General features: G+C 40.1%; 1 protein-coding gene across 1 annotated transcript in view; it reads right to left on the minus strand.

Annotated features, from left to right (window-relative positions):
* MIB1 (MIB E3 ubiquitin protein ligase 1) overlaps positions 1–22705 on the minus strand; it is a 60566-nt gene that overhangs the window by 34829 nt on the left and 3032 nt on the right. The window contains exons 2-12 of the mRNA XM_066626400.1: positions 20207–20378; positions 19871–20000; positions 17461–17565; positions 15145–15211; positions 12451–12655; positions 11744–11927; positions 10198–10342; positions 5155–5288; positions 2416–2523; positions 1371–1568; positions 723–874 (exon numbers count right to left, since the gene is read on the minus strand). Coding sequence (XP_066482497.1) covers positions 723–874; positions 1371–1568; positions 2416–2523; positions 5155–5288; positions 10198–10342; positions 11744–11927; positions 12451–12655; positions 15145–15211; positions 17461–17565; positions 19871–20000; positions 20207–20378 — 1600 coding nt within the window. The remainder of the gene's footprint in view (positions 1–722; positions 875–1370; positions 1569–2415; positions 2524–5154; positions 5289–10197; positions 10343–11743; positions 11928–12450; positions 12656–15144; positions 15212–17460; positions 17566–19870; positions 20001–20206; positions 20379–22705) is intronic.

Genomic DNA, 22705 nt, shown 5'->3' on the forward strand with positions numbered 1-22705 from the left:
TCATTAGATGCAAATGACAGAAGAGAATATCATGTTCTTATTTTCAAGATATGGGCGAGCCCAATTATCATACAGGTCGCCCTTTTAGCAGTGCTGCTCCTGCCGAGGCATCACTTCACAGCTCAGCAGTGCTAAGCAAAGTGACACCTTGGCAGAAATGGTGCTTCTAAAAAGGCAAACTGCATGATAATTGGCTCTTCGAATGTTATTTTAGTACCTCTTTTTTCCCTCTCTCACCCCTCTTGGTTTGCCTCTTCTCCTGTACTATTTCTCACTTTCTCAGGCCTCCTTCCATCTCTCCCTCCCAGCACCTTGGCAGAAGTGGCACTGCTGAAAAGTCTGTTCTGGAAAAGCCCAATTATCATGAAACCTGCTATTTCAGCAGTCGCACTGCAGCAGAAGCAGTATTGCTGAAAGCAGCACTGCATGGTAAGTCAGCCTTTCCCAGTGCCACCCTTACAGCAGTGCCACTCCTGCCAATATGTTACTTTGAAGCTCAGCAGCTGAGAGCAGCCGACTGCGGTGCTGGAAGAGTCGAGTTATCCCAGGGGCCTTCCATGAGCTGGATATGGCCCACATGCCTTATGTCTGACATCCCACTACAGCATATAAGCATGTAGTTCACTTGTCTGTGAACTAATGTATACGCCTTCTGTACACTGAATGTTGTTTTCTAGCAGTTCTTTTGCTTTAACACACACTAGGAATGAAAAAGTATCTACCTTGGATTTCCCCTCAGTGCAGCATGATGGAGAGCATTAAATCCATTGTTGTTTGTAATAGTTACATCTGCTCCAGCTTCCAGAAGTACAGCCAAGATATCATCACGCTTTTTACTTATTGCATCATGAAGAGGTGTATCACCTTCAGAATCCTAAAAGTAGGCACTAGTTAAACACTTATTTAGTAGCATATTTTTAGAGAAACATCAGATTGTGAAAGCTATACACAAATACACATCTCCTAAATCTATAACACAGGCATGCACAAATTTTGTTATCTTAAGTCAGGCCTACTCTTGGGTATATTTGGGTGCTAAATCCAAAAATGGCAAAAATTTCATCCAATTGGCTCTAGTTTGGGGGGTATGGCATAGCCACCTTATATGCCAATTAAAACAGTTTCCTCATGAGGAAGCTATGGCAGTAGCTTCCTCACAAGGAAGCTGCTTAAATCAGAATATAAGGTGGCTATGCAAGAATGTAGTGCACAATGAGAAGAAGCTTAATGCTTTTCTCTTTAACTATCTGCACAACAAAAATTTGCCCTAAAGTGGCAACTTCTACAAAACTAACTTTAGTGAACATACATACATATATATTTCCATAAATTCATTGTAACAGAACAAGTAGAACAGCAGCTTACATTACCTGAAGACTAGGATGGCAACCAAAGTCTAGCAGTGTCTTTACTACTTGGAGATGACCTTTATTCACAGCAATATGAAGTGGTGTCTGTCTGCGTTTGTTGCGAGCATTCAGATCTGCACTGCCCCTATGCAAAACTTCTATCACAGCTCCTTCATCACCAAAAGCTGCATGATGAACAGCCCTGTCTCCATCTTTGTCCTAAATAATCATAATTCAACTGGGTTAGTCATATTACTTTTGTTCAAGACCACAGTTCTGACTTCTGGTAGATGATTAAGCACTTTCTATAAGTGAGGGAAAATGCTTGGCATCCAATAACATTACTGTGAATAATGTATTTATAGGTATGAAAAAGTTCACTTGACATTTTGTTAAGATTTATGCAGCACTCTGATGTAGTACATTACATTACATCAATGTAGTACATTACATCATTACATCAATGTAGTACATTACAACATCATTATGCTACTACAATGATAGACTTTTCCAAGCAGTAGTCTTGTCAAGCTCAGTCCAAAATATCTACAGTACAGGCCGCTGCTGACATAACATATCCTAAACCACATTTCTGTGTTAAAAATAGGCCACAAGTTCACACTCTATCATGTCAATGCCTGTAATAAACCTTTGCAATGGTTGGGCATTGCAGGTGACTTTTGAGAAAACTGGTGAATGACTTCATACAATTTATTAACCAGTTTTCTCAATAGTCACCTTAATTAGTGGTTTGTAACCCTGACATCACTTCATGTCAAAGGATTAACAGTGGTGTACAATTAAAAATAAAGTGACTAAGCAAGACGTCATAAGGCCGCTATATTGATGGCTGAACATAGGAAAATCAGATGCATGCAACTGTTCAATATTCTAATTAAATACTGGCACAGATAGCAATAGTAAAGCACAATGTAGCAAAGATAAGAAACAAGGACTATTAATAATCAAAGTAATAAGCGGCTGATCAGCAAGATATAAAGAATGTGTGTGGTGCTAATTATAGATCAAGTTCAACACTGCATAGAAATCATAAAAATGAAGATACCTCTGCTTCAACATCCACATTCTGCTTCAGAAGCAATTTCAGAATGTCAACATGTCCATTCTGGCTCGCTGCTTGCATAGCTGTGTGTCCTGCACACTGACCATTCACCTGAAAATACATGATTATTCAAGTCAAGGGAGCTTACAAACAATTAACATATGCTCAAGAATTACAATTAAATCAGTAAACCAGAATTCTTTACAATGCCATTTCAAAACAGTTGGACATTTGAGCAATTGTCATCTTAATCTCCTATACTCCCTTTTACTTAGTAACAGCTCAAATAAATGTGCAGTCCTTCAACAGATGTTATAATAAATTGCTTAATTCTCTATTCCTTGGATGAACAGAGGATTCCACTCAAGAACTTAGCTATTTTTAGGATAAATCATCATTTCAAGAAAAGTTCAGTTCTTCAGGTAAGCTGAATCAATATTCCAAAGGCTTCTGAAGGGAAACCTGTACTAGTACCAAAATTACAGCAGATAGTCAATCTCACAGATAAGTCAAGGGCAAATTTTGAGCTGAAAATCATGGAATTGTCTATGATCCTTGGATGTCAGGGGGTTAGAGGGTGTCCAGCAATAATTTTGTCTTTTACCCAAGGCCAGAATCTGAATAAATGGTAGTAAATAATAGTGTGAGTAATTGTTACCCAAGAACTTTACAATCTCTAATTTACTAAAAATATAGTGAAAGATCCTAAGATACATTTTTAGTCATTAACTTTTTAAATTCTGGTCACAACCTTTTTGTAAACACTATCAGAGTAAGTGCACTGTAAAGAACATTATGGTAGTCATTAACCAAATCCTTCTTTAAGGTGCCTGTTGTATTAAGCCAGAGGCTCTACATTTAATGTACAACGTAATACAGAACTAGGAGTGTGCAATTTAATTAATAGCAGAGACAAGCAACAAGAAATGAGTGTGAGCAAATGCAGTTACACGTAGTTGAAACCTGATTTATTCAGAAGTAGATCCCACTGCTTTCCATGGGCATTATTCTTAGTAATGGTGCACTGAATTGTAATCTCAGACTTTGCTCCAGATGGAAATGAAGATTACATCTTGGTGTTTAAAAAAACAGACCTCTGCCAAACATTTGCAAAATGGAACAAGGGTACAGAACGTCGGGTGTGATCCTGCCAAAGAGAAGGAGGCGTGCTTGACTTAAATGGAAGCACTGAGCCCTTCCTTACTTTTTTCTCAGAAGGAGTGAAAAAGTTAACTTCGGCTGCAGCTTGCCCTGGAGACTGATTGCCCCATAGCCTGAATTAAAGGGGGGTTGTTTTTGAAGACATTAACAAGGTGCTTATGCAGTACTGTTTGCCATTCCCCCCTTTTGTGTAATGGAATAGCCTGGAGGGAAGCAGGAGAGAACTGAATAACCCTGCCCCCCCAGTGACCTGCAGATAAGGCGAGGAAGTGATTTACAACAGATTTATGAGCAGAAATTTCTCACCTTATAGGAGAGTATCTAAGGTAGCACTACACTGCGGAATATCAACAATTTCCTTCTCTCTAAGCACTCTGATTAACTTTCTCCTCTTTCACCCACTACTCGCACAGCAATAACTGCAAAGATTGTGGAATTAAATTTTCCTGTGGATAATATGTAAATGCCACAATCTGGGGTAACCACATAACACTCTAAACGTTTTTTTCCTGTTTCTGAATGAGAATTAATCCTTTCCACAGGAGAAACAGAACAGTTCCAATGGTTATCACAATACCTGTTGTACATCACCACATCTTCTGCAAATACAAAGAGAAACATGTGCCTTGTCGTGTCATTTGTACCCAATGCACATTTGTAGTACACTCCTATGCATGTCTGAGGAATGCCCACCAGATTTCAGTTGAATTTCAAGTAAATGTATAGAATTCAATAAAATTCAAGTTCAGCAAGATCTACAATCAGAGCTACTCCTCCTGTTTACATCTATCACTTTGGGTTATTCACATTCTAAAGAAGGGCAGTCAAGCCATTCAGAGTAATTTTCTAGCACAAAGAAATGGTGTGGTTGAGGTGGAGAAACTTACTCAAGCAGAAAAATGCAAGTTAGCAAGTAGTGGAACTGAACTAAGGGTGCAATCCTAACCTAGGGTTAGGCACCAGCCCTTGCGCAGGCCCAGGAGGGTCGCAAATGTGTCGTAAAGTGCATCTGTGCCTCCTCAGGAGTTGGCTGGACTTGTGGGTTGTGTCGGCCGAACTTGGCCAATGCAGGGGTCTGGGGTGGGCAGGGAGGAGGCAAGAGGGAGGTGTTCCGGGCAGGGGCTGGGACCCAGCTGTTATGCTACCTCTGGAGGTGGAGCAAGCTGAGGAGACCCCTAGAGGCTGTGGTGACTTACCTGGGGGTAAGGGGAAGGGTTTCCCCTTGCCTCTGGCTGAGTCACTTCAGGCCCCACTCTTGCAGTGGATACAGCACAGGCCTCCTGGCCTGCCTGTTCCAGCGCAAGATAGGACTGCGCTGCACGTCACCCGAAGGGAAATAAAATTCATTTCTGACGCTGCACATCAGACTCTTTTTTGCTTACAGGAAGGAAATAGTTAATGGCAATTCATTTTTCTTTGCTATATCATGCATCAGATGGCCAATGAAAGTCCTAAAAGGACAAAGCACTAGAGCCATTAAAAGTTTGTTTACACAAAAAAATATGTTCCTAGAGAAGGGAATTGCCCTACTCCCCCCAAAAGGATGAAGATTAAAAGCTTCTGCAAAGGTAGGGCACTCACATCCACATCAGGTCTCTTAAGCAAGTCTTCTACTTTGGCAACATCTCCATTAGCAGCTGCTTTAACCAGTTCTTCATTAAGATCTCCCGATTCTTGAGTTTCAAACAGTTTCTTCAATAGCTGCGACAATCTCTCTGTGAATATTAAATAAAATTGTTATTAACTAAATTTTTATGGCAGTCTTCAATAAAAATATTCAAAGAGCATTTTACAATAAGAAAAAACATAAGAATAAAAACTAATAGTAAACCAATAATTGAAGAGTTAATAACAAATAAAACTGTCAGCAGTAAAATCACTGTATTAACTTGAAAGCTCAGGAGAATGGGAGTAGGCTGGGGGGGGGGAGATCTTTGCCTGCTGCCAACAAGATGGAAGAGGAGGTACAAGGCAAGCCTCCCTGGGAAGAAAATTCAGTTGCTAGAATCTTCAGAAAAACAGCAACAATTCCCTGGAACAAAAACAGCACATACAAGCTCAGGAGATGGGAACAGATATGGTCAAGATTTCTCAAGACAGAATTGTTCCAGAGTACACTACTTGTCTTTTGGCAGGCTGTGCACAACCACGACCCACAACAGAAAGGAGAAGTGCAAAGAGAGAGTGCACACATGCGATTTTTGAGAGAAGACAAACGTACAAACTGGTAGAAGGGAAGAGTTATGGATAAAGGAAATGAAATACATCATATTGGAAGGAACATGCTGACATGAAAAACCTGACTGGTAATAATGGTGAAAGAACATAAGAACAGCCCCACTGGATCAGGTCATAAACCCATCTAGTCCAGCTTCCTGTATCTCACAGCGGCCCACCAAATGCCCCAGGGAGCACACCAGATAACAAGAGACCTGCATCCTGGTGCCCTCCCTTGTATTGACATAGCCCATTTCTAAAACCAGGAGGTTGCTCATACTGATTCATGGCTTGTAACCCATAATGGATTTTTCCTCCAGAAACTTGTCCAATCCCTTTTAAAGGCATCCAGGCCAGATGCCGTCACCACATCCTGCAGCAAGGAGTTCCACACACCAGCCACACGCTGAGTAAAGAAATATTTTCTTTTGTCTGTCCTAACCCTCCCAACACTCAATTTTAGTGGATGTCCCCTGGTTCTGGTGTTATGTGAGAGTGTAAAGAGCATCTCTCTACCCACTTAATACATCCCATGCATAATTTTGTATGTCTCAATCATGCCCCCCTCAGGCGCCTCTTTTCTAGGCTGAAGAGGCTCAAACGCCGTAGCCTTTCCTCATAAGGAAGGTGCCCCAGCCCAGTAATCATCTTAGTCGCTCTCTTTTGCACCTTTTCCATTTCCACTATGTCTTTTTTGAGATGTGGCGACCAGAACTGGACACAATACTCCAGGTGTGTTCTTACCATAGATTTGTACAACGGCATTATAATATTAGCCGTTTTGTTCTCAATACCCTTCCTAATGATCCCAAGCATAGAATTGGCCTTCTTCACTGCTGCCGCACATTGGGTCGACACTTTCATCGACCTGTCCACCACCACCCCAAGATCTCTCTCCTGATCTGTCACAGACAGCTCAGAACCCATCAGCCTATATCTAATGTTTTGATTTTTTGCCCCAATGTGCATGACTTTACACTTACTGACATTGAAACACTTCTGCCATTTTGCTGTCCATTCTGCCAGTTTGGAGAGATCCTTCTGGAGCTCCTCACAATCACATCTGGTCTTCACCACTTGGAAAAGTTTGGTGTCGTCTGCAAACTTTGCCACCTCACTGCTCACCACTGTCTCCAGGTCATTTAAGAAGTGGTTGAAAAGCACCGGTCCCAGGACAGATCCTTGGGGCGCACCACTTTTCACCTCTCTCCATTGTGAAAATTGCCCATTGACACCCACTCTGTTTCCTGGTCTTCAACCAGGTCTCAATCCAGGAGAGGATCTGTCCTCTAATTCCGACTGTGTAGTTTTTTCATTAGCCTTTGGTGAGGGACTGTGTCGAACGCCTTCTGAAAGTCAGATATGTAATGTCCACGGGTTCTCCCGCATCCACATGCCTGTTGACCTTTTCAAAGAATTCTAAAAGGTTTGTGAGGCAAGACTTGCCCTTACAGAAGCTATGCTGATTCTCCCTCAGCAAGGCCTATTTGTCTATGTGTTTTGAGATTCTATCTTTGATGAGGTATTCCACCATCTTACCCGGTATAGATGTTAGGCTGACCGGCCTATAGTTTCCCGGGTCCCCCCTCTTTCCCTTTTTAAAGATTGGGAGATCTTTAAAGATTTAAAGATCTTTCAAAGAAATAAAAGATTAGATTGGCGGGAGCAACTGAAAGAAAGGTGAGGAAGATGAGGATTGTGTGTCAAAAGTTATTCTGGCATGCAAGAGAGACATTGGGCTAAGATGTGGTGATTAAGCAGTAGCTAACAGGAGTAGAAAAACACAATGAGTATGGAAGTAAAGACAGCCAGAATGGATAGGGAAAGAGAACAGAGGACAGAAGGATGTGGTCAACATATAGGAAGAAAAAGGGGAAAAAAATAAGGGATAAAAGGTGTGGCCAGATGTGATATGTAAAATGCTTGGGACAGTTCTAGGTTGGGGATGCAAAGAACTGAAGGCACAGTAATTTAAGGATAGGAAGTTGCCAAAAAGAGGTGTTAGCCTCCCAGTGTTGCAAGTCATAATAAAAATCTGTGGTAAGACATATCTTCTATTCAAGCATAGCTATTATCCAACCATGTGTTTCAATCAGATGACCCTTTTTTGGAAAAGGGGACTAGGACAGGAAATCATCTTAGCAGCTCAAATTCCTTTCCCCTTTTGAGCAAAAAAAAATTCTTTATACACAAAAAGGTGCGACATACAGAGTGACAATTAAGATATAAACGTGCATAAGCTATTAGTATTTTTTGCTCACGAAGAACTTCTTAATACTGAAACAATTTACCAAACAAAGACTGAACAAACTGCTAAACTTTTGTACATTTCTTCTGTCAGTGCTACATCGCAAATGATAGTCCCTTCAATGCTATCAAGTATTCTCTGCTGCACTTGCATTCCATGCATAGCCCTGCCCATCGGTTTGTATCACAGTGATCACATTTAGAGGGAGAAGAGTAGCTCTATATATTTCTACAACACAATTCAGATTTGACAACTTGAACTATTTACACTGCAGTTTTTACAACTTCCACCATAACTGCCTATATGCTCTATTGAAAACTATTTGGCACAGCTCATAATTAAAAAATTTAGTACACCAATTAATGATCATCTAAGTCAGTGGTTCCCAAACTTCTTAGCAGCAGGACCTACTTTTTCAAAACACTGTATTGGGAACCACCTAGCTTTACCATACTTAAAAAAAAAAAAAAAACAGTTTCAACATACTAGCTGCACAAGTCTGTTTTTATCATTTTTTTCTGTGGTGGGGAGTCACCTTCTGGAACATTTATTGAGCACCATGCTCATTGGATCAGGACCATTCTGGTGGCCTTGTGTTCCCTATCACCTACCCTTTTATAGGAGCTGGAGTACATTTGCCTCCTCATTAATAACTGTGCATGTCTGGCTCAGTTTGGATTTCCACAATAAAGATAGTCCCCCAAATCCATGGGGCTACAGCGCACCCCCATTCAAGTTCTTTAGAGGTTTACCTGGAGAAGTGTTTCTTGCTTTACTATAAGAAAGAAAGCTTATAGAGCGATGGGAGCGGGCAGCCAGTAGCCTGAATGCTTCAAGACCAGGGGTGCCCAAACCCCAGCCCTGGGGCCACATGCGGAACTCGAGGCCTCGCAATGTGGCCCTCAGGGAACCCCCAGACTCCAATGAGCCTCTGGCACTCCAGAGATTTGTTGGAGCCCACACTGGCCCGATGCAACTGCTCTCAGCTTGAGGGAGACTGTTTGACCTCCTGCATGAGCTGTGAGTGAGGGCTCCCTCCACTGCTTGTTGTTTCACATCTGTGATGCAGTAGCGGCAGCAAAGGACAGGCCAGCCTTGCTTTGTGCAAGGCCTTTTATAGGCCTTGAGCTATTGCAAGACCTTCATTCATTCATATAAGTTCATCTTTAATATATTCATTTATGTAAACTTATGTAAATTTATTCAAATTTTAAAATTAAATTAATTCTTTTTCCCCCCGGCCCCCGACACAGTGTCTGAGAGACAATGTGGCCCTCCTGCCAAAAACTTTGGACACCCCTGGGATAGACTGAAGGCTAACAACAAGCAGAAGTTAACTGCTTCCTATTAACCTTCAATCTAGCCGCCCTGGGTCCCTTTGGGGAGAAGGGCGGGATAAAAATAAAGTTGCTATATATCACATCATGCTATAAGCTTAAATGCTTAAAGCAAACTGTTAAAGTACGAAATACTTTGCCAGTAAGCTTTTAAACAATGCCAATGGATGAAGGGGAACACAGGGGGCGCTATTAATACAGTTGTCCCCCATAGCTGCAGTTTCTGTATCCCTATGTGGTCCCTGGATTGGATGCCCCACGGATACAGGGGCACGCCTGCACATTTTCCTTGACAGCTTGGGGTGGACTTTGTGTGTTTTGGGGGGCTGTGTTCATCAGATTCGGATCATTGTGGTGGCCTTGACTTCCTCTCAGCCTGCCCTGGACTGAGAGCATGTGGACTGCAGCACATGAGTAAATACACTGCAACTCACTTCACTTTCCAAAGGGCTCAATACATTTTCCTTGACAGCTATCAACCTGTCAGTTTCAGGACTCATCAACAATCAGGTTGCAACATACTGGTGACAGATTAAGTCATTAATCTGTATTTAGAACCAGCTTCATTGTATTTCTAAAGCATTTCATAGCAAAACATAGTAACACATGTAACAGATAGTCATGAAGCAGGTAAAAACACCTAGCCATTCATAACCTACCCCAGAAATAGATAAATTTTGAAGACAGTTCCAACTGAATAACCGAAGTTTTCCTGAAGACTGACAAAACACTTTATCATCATTATTATTTCTTCTGCCTATTACAACACCTTACAAAATTTCAGATTACATAAAACCCTATTAAATAAAGGTTCTAACTTACCACCAGATGCATTGCTTATAGCAGAGCCTGCTGATGCCACCTTTGACACAGCAGCTGGATTGTATGTCCAAGAAGTTCCGCAAACCTCTACCTTTAAGTCACTGTCTGAATAGATCTGCTGGACCCTTCCAACTTTACCTAAAGTCTAAATTGAAGACAAGACAGACTCCAGCATATATGATTTTAAAAGTTATGCAAATAAGCTTTTACTTTCACTGTAGATACCCTGTACTCTAAGATACACTCAAGTTGAGTATGCATTGCTACCTGAACTGTAAAAGTGGTATGGGACAAAAAGTAAAATGCAGAAAGTTTTTTTTTAATTTTAAAAAGGTCCTGTGCATTGTACAGTTACCTAATCCTACACATGGTTCTTCTATGCACAGATTTGGGGTGGGGATGGCAATATTATGCCTGCATAAGACTGTAATACTGCAGTGTACTTCTCACAGAGGGGGATTTTGTTTTCCACTGTCATTTTTACAAATCCAACAAAATATTATACTTGCTAGGCTAATCACACATGTGCACTCCATTTTAAAGATGCAACACACAACACAATCCCCAAATTTGAAGAAAATCAACAATTCTTCCCTATAATCCTAATCAAAATTTGTTTTTTTAAACAGAATGTCTCCAATGTACAAGCAGTGGCCCTTAAGGAGCACTCTCATAACTGAACAATTATCTTGATACATGGAAATAGCAAGTCTTGCCCACACACTGATTCAATGGCCAGTCTAATACTTGGCTATCAAGTTTCTACAGATGAATTTTAGAAACATTAACCGAAGGTTGTCTTTCCCACCCCTCTTCCCTAGCGCAGCTCCACAAACCCCTCAAATTATTTGACTCTTGGGATAGTATGGAATGCTATCAGGGATAGCATGGAATGCAGCAATTCCAAAAGCCACACAGAGACAGCTTCTGCAAGAAGAGCTGCTACCACAAGACTTTTGGAGATTCACCTTACCCTGCAATCCCCAATGCTGCACTCCAAGTTATTCCCAAGGGCTCCTTAAAACCTCAGAAGCAGTTTGTGGGGCTCAGGGTGCAACCATGGAGAAAAGACAGTTTTACACTCATGCCATCACATGATTACTACTTTAGAGTCTCTATTTACAGTCATTAATATGCAAGGGACACAGCCTTATAAATTGTACATGGTGCCATGCTGTCGTAACAAGTGGGCTTTTAGTGCAATCCTATACATGTTTACACAGAATTAAGTCCCATTTGGTTAGTGGGGTTTACTCCCAGGCAGGAGTGTACAGGATTGCAGCCTTAAGCATCTTACATTTAGATGAACTCACACCTGACATCAGCTACAGTGCAGGAGTCATCCCTGGTGCAAGTGCACATATTTTTTCTCCCACTGGCTAGGAAAAATTATCATAAGGGCACCTATACCACACAACTTCAGCATGATTTTCTTGTAGCACTGTGCTGTTTTCCACTCTGGAGATATCACGTAACCTACAGAGCTTAAACCAATCTCTATTTTAATTTAAAATGCCATGTTAAGTAAACATAAACACAAACTTACTGGAAGCATTGCCTCAGCCCATTCACCGTGTCCTCTTTGAAGCACCTTGATTCTTTCCAAATCATAACAAACTTGGACAAGGTCACCCACTTGAAATTGTGAGGTACCTCCTTCAGCACCTTGAGCAGCATCTCCACTTCGGACAACATTGGCTTTGGTAAGAACAGCAGGGTTAAAGGTCCACCTTAAAATTTAAAAAACACACACACCGCTTGAAGCATCATTATTACAAGCAATCTTTACTGCTTTTATAAGACTTCAGCTGAACGTTTCCCCCCACACACACACACTTCACCCATCTTCAATAAGTAGATTCTGCAGAATCTTCTTTTGTTGCGGCTCCTATTCTGAGCAAAAGAGCCTCAAGTTTGTTTAAAAACCCGACGTGCATTATTGTGACCTTATTTTTATAATAAAATTACTAGCCTCATACACAGCTTTCTTGGTATACAACCAGATAACAGAATTCTAAAGACAATAAAGAGGAAGTATTCCCAGCAAAAACCTTTCTACCAAAATCATTTGAACTAGTGAATAACTTTTGAAAGTGTCTGTGCAATCTAAGACAAAAAGAAATACACAGTATTCCTATTTTTGTTCTGAGAATGACTAGAGTTAAAGAGGGGAACATCAAGCACTAACCAAACATTTTCAATTTTTCCAGGTGAACTTAAATTTGCCTTACTAAAAATCTGAGATTAATATACCTGTTGCCACTTGGATATTGTACAACAATGTCATGATCTTCATCTATGCCACATACTGTACCAGTAGTGGTTAAGGTTTCAAACATTCCATCAGTCCATCCTCCATGACCATGCTGCAAAGACTGAACAATTTCTAAATCAAGATCAATATTTACTAGATCACCAATTTGCAATCCACCAGGATTCCTGTTACCATTTTGCTCTCCTAAAATTAAAAGAAAAAAGAAAAGCATTGATTAAACCATCTAGAAATCTATGTGGCAAAGAAGAAACAATTCTGCTTAGGAAACTTATAAAAGTATTTTCAAACATACACTTAAGAAACTATAAAATGTGATACATTACAAAAACAATGCTGTCCTGGAACCTCAATTTATGTACAAACACATGTAAGATTAAGTCCACTGAGCCTCAAATTCAAATGTGAACACAACTGCAGCATTAAACACTTATAAAAATATTAGGAATAATTGCATATTATGAATCATAGACAGATAAATGGAAATAAGAGTCAGGACAAAAATGGTCTTCAAGTTAATAATAATAATAATAATAATAATAGCATTCTGTTTATTATTCCCATTATTATCATCCCCTGGGGGCTGGGGGATAAGAATAGGCCCTCAGTTTGGCTGTACTTGTCGTAAGAGGCGACTAAACAGCCACCGGGTAGATGGGACTCGTTAGCCTGGGAAGGCAGCTCATCTGAGCGAAGGAAAACTCTGATCCCAAACCTCCACTGCCTTGTGGCTACATCCAGTTATGGAAAAGGCTTCAGGAGTCAACCTCGAGGCAAAATCTGGAGTCTGAGTCCCGAGGCAGTTCATGGCTGAACACAGTCACGTTCTGGCAACTCCTGCGACACTGCTGGAACCAACCATATTGGCTTCTGCCTTTCCACTGGACCATTTCAGCAATGTGAAGGGGGGGATTTGCTGCATGGGAAACAGTCTATCCTCCATATCTACTTTACCCAGGCGTTGCGCACTGGAGAGGACACTCGGTTCCAGAACCACCATTCAGAGCGCAATACCATAGTCTTCCGAAACTGAAGGATGCCAACACGACTATAAATATTCTGCATTTATTGTGAAATATTCCGATACAAGATTATATGTAAAGTTTTTTTTGTTTATAGATTTGTTCTATTTTTCTGAAGCCTAAATGAATTCCATATTTTTAGAACATAAATCGATTAACAAGCATATAACCACAATAAAATTAAGTACAACAGCAAATGAATTCAAGCATTTGCATGAGCACAATTAAAATTAAGAATTGCCTTGCTGAATCAAAGCGAACTTGATTTAGTTGTACCTAAAACTTCGTCCTACAGTGGCCAGCCTAACACCCATGAACAGACACACAGAAGAAAATGTTTGTTATTTAGTACTAGCCTTTGAATAAGCAAAGTTATAGTGCCTCTCAACATGGAAGCAGTACTGTACAAGTAATTAACAGTGTAATAAAACTAAAAGTACAGTAATCTAGCAAATAGAGAATTGTGCCACCATTACAGCTACCATAGCTAGGTAGTATAGGCCAGGAACGTTCAACAATGGAAAATACTAAACAAAGGCTTGCATACCAAGTTGACCTTCTATGAGCAGAACGGCACTTTCATTCATGAAAGGTGGGGGGATTTGTACTTATCTCCAACAGACTTCTGTGGCCTATAAACTCCTATTCCAGGAGTTATTCAAAACACTGGAGTGAATTTTCAGCAGGTACAGATGCGAACTTAAAGGACATGTTACTCCCACATCAATCTACCTAAATTCTGAGTTAATCTTTGGAGATTCTATCCTGAGCACTCTCACCATCAGAGCTTAGGTAGGTGGCAATGGACAGAAAGGGCCATCTCAATTGTGTTGGCCTATTCACTGCATTTTCTCTCTAGGAAAATGCATCTGGCACCTACACTGCTTTTTGCCATCAGGTGGGAATCTAATCTTCTTGAGCTTTAGTACAGGCACCCCCCATATCCAATATCTGCAGTTTCACCTATCCACAGATCCGCAGGGGGGACCCCCCCCGCATTCATTACAGTACCATTTTTTTCAAGCAGCGATGGAAGCATGGGTGTTTCTTATTAACAAAAGAATTTTATTGGTTAACTGAAGAACAGGACGTGCAGGCAGCCAGCCTGAATGCGAAAGAAAGGAAGGAAGCAGGACTGTTCCTTCTTCCTATTAACGTTTGGTTAGTCTCTTCTCTGTAGCATGCAGGCTGCTTGCCTGCATGTTCCATTCTTCAGTTAACCAAGAGAGTTCTTCTGTTAACAAGAAACACCCTTGATTCCAGTGCTGCCTAAGAAAAACAAAGGTTACAGGCGAAGGGGGGTGGAAAACACTATTTATATGACACTATTTATTTATTATTTTATTCTGACCCACATGGGGCCAGAATGGAACCCCACAGATATGACAGGATGCCTGTATTTGATTACTTTAAATAACTGTTTTAATGCTATTTTATTTGCAGCTCTTAAAAACTGTTCTTATGATTTTGCTGTTCTTTTTCTTTTTTTCCCTTTCTTTTAACTGCCCCGTTCAAAAGCTCTACTTATTGAGGGGCATTATACAGAGTTTATTAAACCAATGAAATATATTAACAGATTCCAATGGGTCTTAAACCCATGGGTATTAAACATACCCCAGAGTTCAGATTATGTTTCCTTAAAGTTAAACTCACCAAGTACAGGACAGTGATCACGATAGAAGGATCCTCCTTTTGCATCTTGGACACATTTAAGATCTGACTAAAAAGCAAACACAAATACACATTTATAAGATTAAATAACTATAGGTGTAAATACAATTTAATTTGGCTACTGCAGAATCAGTACTTGCACAATAAGTAGTTATGGCACACAAGCTGGGATAGCCTGGTATTTATATGCTTACATTTGTAATGCTTCAATATGCTCTTCAATCTCTGTTCTAACTGACTCCACAAAGTTATCTGTGGTCCATAGACATCAAAAAGACTGTTAGTGAAAAAGAACTATTATTTAACCACCTGAAATCTTAGGTTAGGTTGTTAGGATATGGGTGTTAGCTTTCATTAATATTCCTGTTTTGTGGTTATTGCTGAATCACTGCAAAAGGAACACCCAGTCCTGCTGATATAGACAGGATGATTCAATACTACCATGGCTCTCACATCCTATTAACATCATGTTCCCTCTCTATTCACATTCAACTTACAAAGGACTGTATACAGCCATCTCTTGCTGCACAAGAGAGCTAAAAGTGAAAATAAAATGTTCTATACATGGTAATTAAGGCTGCAATCCTATACACAGCTGCCTGGGAGTAAATCCCACTGACCTCAGTGAGGTTTAGTTTTGAGCAAACATGCAGCAGACATGCTACAAGTAAATGGATCAAAATATACTGTTTTTCTATGCTATCATAGTGGAAGATTCTGTAAGATACCTTGGTTGGCAACCTTCAGCCTCAAAAGGCTATGGTATTAAGATACCTTAAGCATGCCCTTTTGCAATACATAGGCTAAAAAATCCTACAAGTCTAAACATCTTTTGGTTATACCCAGGAACAAATTTTAATGTGCTTCTACTTTTCTAACTGGCTACACCAAATTCAAAATGCAGCCATCTGGTGTTATCTCTGCAGCAATTCCCATTGGGCAAAGGTCATTTAACACATGCAACACTAAAGTGTGAAATGCACAGAAGAGAAGAGTCCTCAGTTCATATCATCTGGAACTGAGTGAACAAAGGGACAGGTGGTGTATAGGCCAACCATGTGCTGCACCAAGGATCTCATCTGTTTCTTTATTACTTGGAGGGGGAAAAAAGAGCAATAAACTTGAGGTACTGGCAGATTGTGGCATGAAAACAGGATCAGCTGAGTTATGCAAGTGTACCTCCAAAAGAGCCTTAAAATAAGGAAGGCCAATAACTCGATTTCAATACTAGGAAACACACACACCCCCATAGCTATAATAAGCTATAAAATAGAACCAATATGTACATTGCAATGGATTACAAATATAACACTACAAAAACTTCACATTTAACAATACAAATTGCATTTCAATTCATTTTATCTCAATTTGGTGAGTTCAAAAAGAAAGTATGCAAAATGGTATACACATGAACAGCATCTGACTGAGCTGCTTCATTATATACATTTTTTTTGTCTGAATAATGAAACACAAAAGACCTCAAAAAGAATTAACAAGTCAAATGAGGTACTCTTCTATTCAGATAAGTTTGAGTTTCCAAAACAGCACTATTTTTCACAATTTGGCAGTAGACAGATACATTTAAGTGCAACATTACAGGGATAAAAGAATAACTTCCACAGAAGTACATGTACACATTAACCACAATTCTGACATGGAGTCTATAAATGTTTTCCTATGTAAGAAATGAAGCATTTCAGGGAAGAAGAGCAGAGATTTGCAAAGGAAGGAATAGTTTACAAATGAGTGATAGTTAGAAAATGGGGGAAAATTTTGAAGTTATTCTAACGAGAATAAAGCCCCACTTAATGAAATTCAATGAGAAGGGGGGGGGGAACTATATATTTATAATGATTAACTGAAGTCAACATGAGAAGTACACCATTCAAGCTTGAAATCAAGATCCACAGAAGACAAGCATACCGCCTAACTACTCAAATATTTGAGGGTGTAAACTAAACAAACTTTATTTACAACTCTGAAGAATATATTTCACCACCTTCTCATCTAATAGTTCCTAAACACCTCAGGCAGTCTTTTACAAAGGCTTTGCCACTGGAACTGAGACTGAGACCAGCTCAGGAGTTTTAGTAGTCTGCACATTTAATAAATTCAGACCAGACTAATGCATATGCATGAGCCAACCACAGAGCTGTAGGAACAATGAAATGCCTAATAGCATGCAAACTGACAGAAGGACATCACAAAAGAAAATAAATAGCACAGCACAAACCATTTTTGCTATTCCTCCATTCTCCCCCAAAGCTATTTTACTCTTTGTGTTGCTTTACTCCTTACCATGCCCTCAAAGCCAACTCTGTACAAGTTTTTAGCTCCATTGTCCCATAAAACATATGCTGCACTGTGTGGGCTCGAGGCACTCCAGTCCTGGATTTCAGTTACCTAGCAGAGACAAAAAGAAGGAAATGCGTCTACAGTATCAAAAAAAGGCACAACGTTATCTTTATCTACAATCTACAGATAAGAATGATTCAAGTATTCTTTATGATCAAAACAATTTCTAAATAACTTATTGTTTTATTAGCTAGATGCATTACACCTCAAACCAAAACCCATTTGAAAGTTCAAATAAGTTCCTCTTACATAAAAGAAAGTAAATATGATAAAGGTTACTTAATGTTTCACTTCATGAAATGAATAGTCAAACTATCATTTCGGCTTCCTTGCACCAACTAAACAAAATGAGATGATATTCTCCATATAATCTCTTATTGTATCTGCATAAATACAGTAGTCACATAAATACTAAACTGACATCCTTACATATACAGTGTATCTCGCTTGATTAGTAAGATACTAATACAATCAACCAATTTAGCGACAGAAGTGTTAAGGTGGACAGTGTCTGAGGGATGTAGAAGATTGCAGTGGAAGTTTATAAGAGCAAGTTACGGAACAGAGATATGATTTCTTACACTTCTGTTCACCTGGTTAGAGCTGTAACTATACATTTTTTCCTGCCACCACACCCTTTTCCAAAGGCAGAAAGCATGTTGCAAGGAAAGAGCACCTGCATTTCGAATCCTTTTAACACAAAGAAACGCAGTCCTGCAATAATCACAACTCTCCTTCCAGTTTGTTCAAAGGGATGAGTAACTAAAGCCAATGCAACTTTCAGCTCTTAAAGCTAATTGTTGGTGCTATGGTGAATCTGATAAAACACTTAGGCATATGCTCTGGTCTTGCACACTGATACAATCTTTTTGGATAGAGGTAACAAATAATATTAATTGAGTCTCAGAACAATCGTTGTTTGTGCACATGTATATTCTTTTAACTCATCTACCAACTCTATGGGAACTGTCTGAAGAATAAAAATTGACTCTGTGCCCTTACTGTTGCTCAAATGGGCCCAATCCTATCCAACTTTCTAGAGCTCATACAGCCATGCCAATGCAGCATACACTGCATCCTGCAGAGGCTGGACAGACATGGAGGCCTCCTCAAGGTAAGTGAATACTTGTTCCCTTATCTCAGGACTGCATTGTGGCTGCATCAGTGCTAGAAAGTTGAATAGGACTGGGTCCTTGAATTGAAAACTTGTGACTGCCCACTACGTACTTCTCAATGGATGGAGAACCTTTAAACTCTTTATATTCCAATCTGTAGTATATACAAGACAATTTTGTATGGATAAATTTTTGGACATTTAAAAGCCTTTTGGGGGGGATAGCTATGTACAGAGTTTTGTTAGTGATATCCCTTCACAGAAGGTTATCTGTATTCTTATGTTTATACTGATTATATTCTTTTTTCTTCTCATTTGTCCCTTCTCTTGTGTTTTTTTTTTAGTCTTTTTTACAATCAATACTACATTTTATGATTTTATTACTGCATTATGTTATTCAGTAATAAATCTCTTAAAGCTGGTGAAGGGACAGTTGCAGAGGAAGAATCAGCAATGTACTTTTGGGGGTCCAAGGAAAAACAACAGAGCTCTTCCCAGGAGTAAGGGCACTGCAGAGATAGATACCACCCATTTAAACTAATAATTCATAATTAAGCACTTGCAAAGTTGATATTGGTAACCAAGAATTTATGTCAGGTAAGTGCACTAATGGAGCTTGTGAATTTTATTCAGTGTATCCCTGAAAGCAACAGTGACTTTAGCAGTCACTGAAATGCTAGTCAAGTTTCCACTTCCTACCAGTCATTTTTTTCTCTCTTTAGAATGTGCTTAGAGATTATTTAAGTGAGACACAGTGTAAAAATGTGAGTGCACTTGCTTTTTCAAAGTTCCACTGACAATGAGATCAGCACTTCAAACACCACTGCAGATGCCCACAGAAAAAGGAGGGCTGTGTAGGTGTTTTTAAAGCTGTGCTTTCTTCTCCACCCTCACCATTCAAAAGGCAAGTTCAAAATGTTCCAGCCAACAATTTTTGTTACCTCAATGACAAAACTGTAATTCAGCAGTTATCAATTTGGCCTATTTCCAAAACAAAATCAAGCAAAAAGTATTCAAGGTTTTTTTTTTTTTTTTTGGACACAGACAAAACCTTTTTTTTAATCACAAGAGACAGCATTTTGACAACTTAAAAACAATAAGTCAAAACATTCTTGATTCAAGGACTCAGAATTCTGTGCATAAGCTCACAATTAACAGTAACAGATAACCAGAGAACTATAGCAACATACTGCAGTTTTGAGGTCTCTGAAATTTGTTCAAGATACTCTCTACTCTTACTTTGCCTCTACGCCCATTGCCACCATCCTGATCTTCCCACTGCCAATCAACACCTCGTACCACTCTGGCACCTGTGAAGATTCCTCTGGCAGTTATTTTCTTTGATTTACGACGGGACTCCAGCAATACTCTGAAATTTAATGTCAACAAATATGTTAGATACCAAAGCAAAAAAAAGTCACTCAATATAAAATAACTTATGCCAAAAAATTAAAACCTCAAATTCAAATATATTACACATCTCAGCATTCCAAGGTAGTAAAAAGTCTCTTCTTATCTAAGACTATCACAAGACTATCTCCCTATTTTTTTAAACTTAAAATGTGAACAAGTTACCTTTCACTTCCTGGTGTGGTTATTCTGTAAAAGCGGTGTCTCAGATGATGTTTATCCCCATGATAACATACCGTACACAAGTCATAATTTGTACATTCTGCACATTTCCATCGAATACCAATTATTGGTTGCTGGCGACAAGTATCACACATTGTTCCATCATGCTTAATTCCTGTAAAAAGGAATAAAATTAATATAACACTCTGGAACATAGGTACATATACTTTGTTTGCATATCTATCCAAGGGTACAAGCATCAATAGCAAGTGCAAAAAATAAAACCGCTAACTCTAACAGCATAATTTCAATTGCTTTTAAAAAATTAATCCTCCTAGTGTCATTATTATTCAGTTTATCACAGATTATATTAACATCTTGATTACAAAAAGCATCTAAATAAAAGTTTGCAAAACACAAACTTTATACATAAGCTAAAAGGGTTGCAGTTACCCGCAAGAGATATTCTGAGATCATCATGGATAGGTCACTAAAAACATCAGTGAGCTTCAGTTCTCTAATAAGAATAATATTACACAAATTGTTTCCAAAAGTCTAATTAATGATGCCTTTATACTTATATAGTCACATCTGGAATACTCTACACCAGGCGTTCCCAAATTTTTGTGAATTGTGACTCCCTTGACCTACTGGGTCATTGGCCGCAGCTTCCTATTAGAGCTACAATCCTATACATTGAAAAGGGTGGTAAGTTTTTCATGAGGATTCCACGGCTCCCCTGGCTGGTTCCCTAGGTTCCCCAGGGACCCATGGCTCATAGTTTGGGAACAACTGCTCTACGCAATGAATCAACATCAGAGAGACACACTTTACAAAACTAAACCCAGAATTTCAGATACCTGCCTGACGGCTTATAGAAGCAAAGAGCGGGGGTCTCCAACTGGGAAGAGCAGGCCTGCAGCTACACTTCTTACCTCCCTCAGCGATACAGTGTGCGCCACCACAAGCTCCTGCAGCTGCCAGCCTCTTCTGTGGTGTGCTGGCCAAGGTCCATTCACCTTCAGGGTGCCCAAGATCACACTGTAGCTCATGCAAGAGCTAGGCAGCCCCAGAAGTGACTGGCATGCAGGCATGGCCCAGAGGGGGCAGGGGCAGCCCATGAGGTGACAACATGTCATGGGGGTTATGGCTGCACCAGGTGTCATGCGACCTCAGGTCACCTCTGATCAGATGCATTAAAATTATTGAAGGCTGATCTGGGGGTGGGGAGGTGCAACCTCACAGAACATTTTTCAGGTTCTCATAGACCACCTGTGGTCCATGGACCACTGGTTAGGAATCACTGTTCTGGTGCAGAATACAGAAATTTCTGTGCTAGTCCTTGCGCTGCATTTCCAAGCTAGGAAACATGGCACATAGCTCAGATGTTTGCGTTTTCCCCTCCTCACCCTTGCAAACAGAGCAGTGATTAGTAAGTATCCAAAAGCCCAACAAGGCAGCATGCAGCCCTGATTCGCTTCCTCAAAAAAAAAACAATAACTGCAGATCAAAGAGGAGGGCACTCAGATGTCTGCTAGCTCTAAGCAGTTCCTTCAGATGGAGTTTTCTACTTTCTACCCCTATGTTTGGTAGGGGTGTCCAAACATTTTGGTAGGAGGGCCACATCATCTCTCTGACACTGCGTGAGGGGCCCGGAAAGAAAGAATTTACAATTTAAAATTTGAATAAATTTACATAAATGAATATACTAGAGATGGAATTTATATGAATGAATGAAGGTCTTGGAATAGCTCAAGGCCTATAAAAGAGCCAGAGGCTCTTTGAAGACTGGGGGCCCCCCAAGGGCCCGATTGGGAGCCTCTGAGGGCTGCAAGTGGCCCCCGGGCCGGGGTTTCGGCACCCCTGCTGTAAGGCATGGAAAGATCTAATCACAGCTGCCATTTGCAGCAGCCCTGTCTGGATTTTTTTGGGTCTTCCAACTTTACCGTAAAGCACAAACTTGCAGAAGTGCCATGCAGAACTACCACTTACCCAAATCATCTACCAAGTATTCTAAGGTCATTTGAACATGCTACAAGCAACCGCTAGCCTGGATAAAACAACGGGACCAGGTTGTTGCAGTGTTTCACACTGTTTCCCCCAACCTTTGACTTTAAAGATATGAAGAGAACAAAACTCTACCTGGATCTCTGTATTGTACTTTAAGCTTAAGAACAGATAGCTCCACTGCCTGAATCTCCTGATGCTATCATCTACGCTTCTCTTCAGCACAAGAGCAGCCCTGCCTAGATCTCTCTGGTTACTTTAGCCATAACCTGAAAGGACCCAACAGGACCACCAAAGCTTCTTTGCTCTCTCCATGCCTTCTGAGGCAATAAAGTTGGATGGATCTATATGGCGTGTTTTGAGTAACAAAGCTTCACTTCCTCTATGGCTGTGAAACAAGGGGAAGGGGAGCTGGTAAGCAAGGTAGAACCCAGATAAATGAATGAAAGGAATGATTAGTTCCCTTACCGTCATCACACTCCTTGCATACCTACA

Source organism: Tiliqua scincoides, chromosome 4 (genome assembly GCF_035046505.1).
Source record: "Tiliqua scincoides isolate rTilSci1 chromosome 4, rTilSci1.hap2, whole genome shotgun sequence".
NCBI lineage: Eukaryota > Metazoa > Chordata > Lepidosauria > Squamata > Scincidae > Tiliqua > Tiliqua scincoides.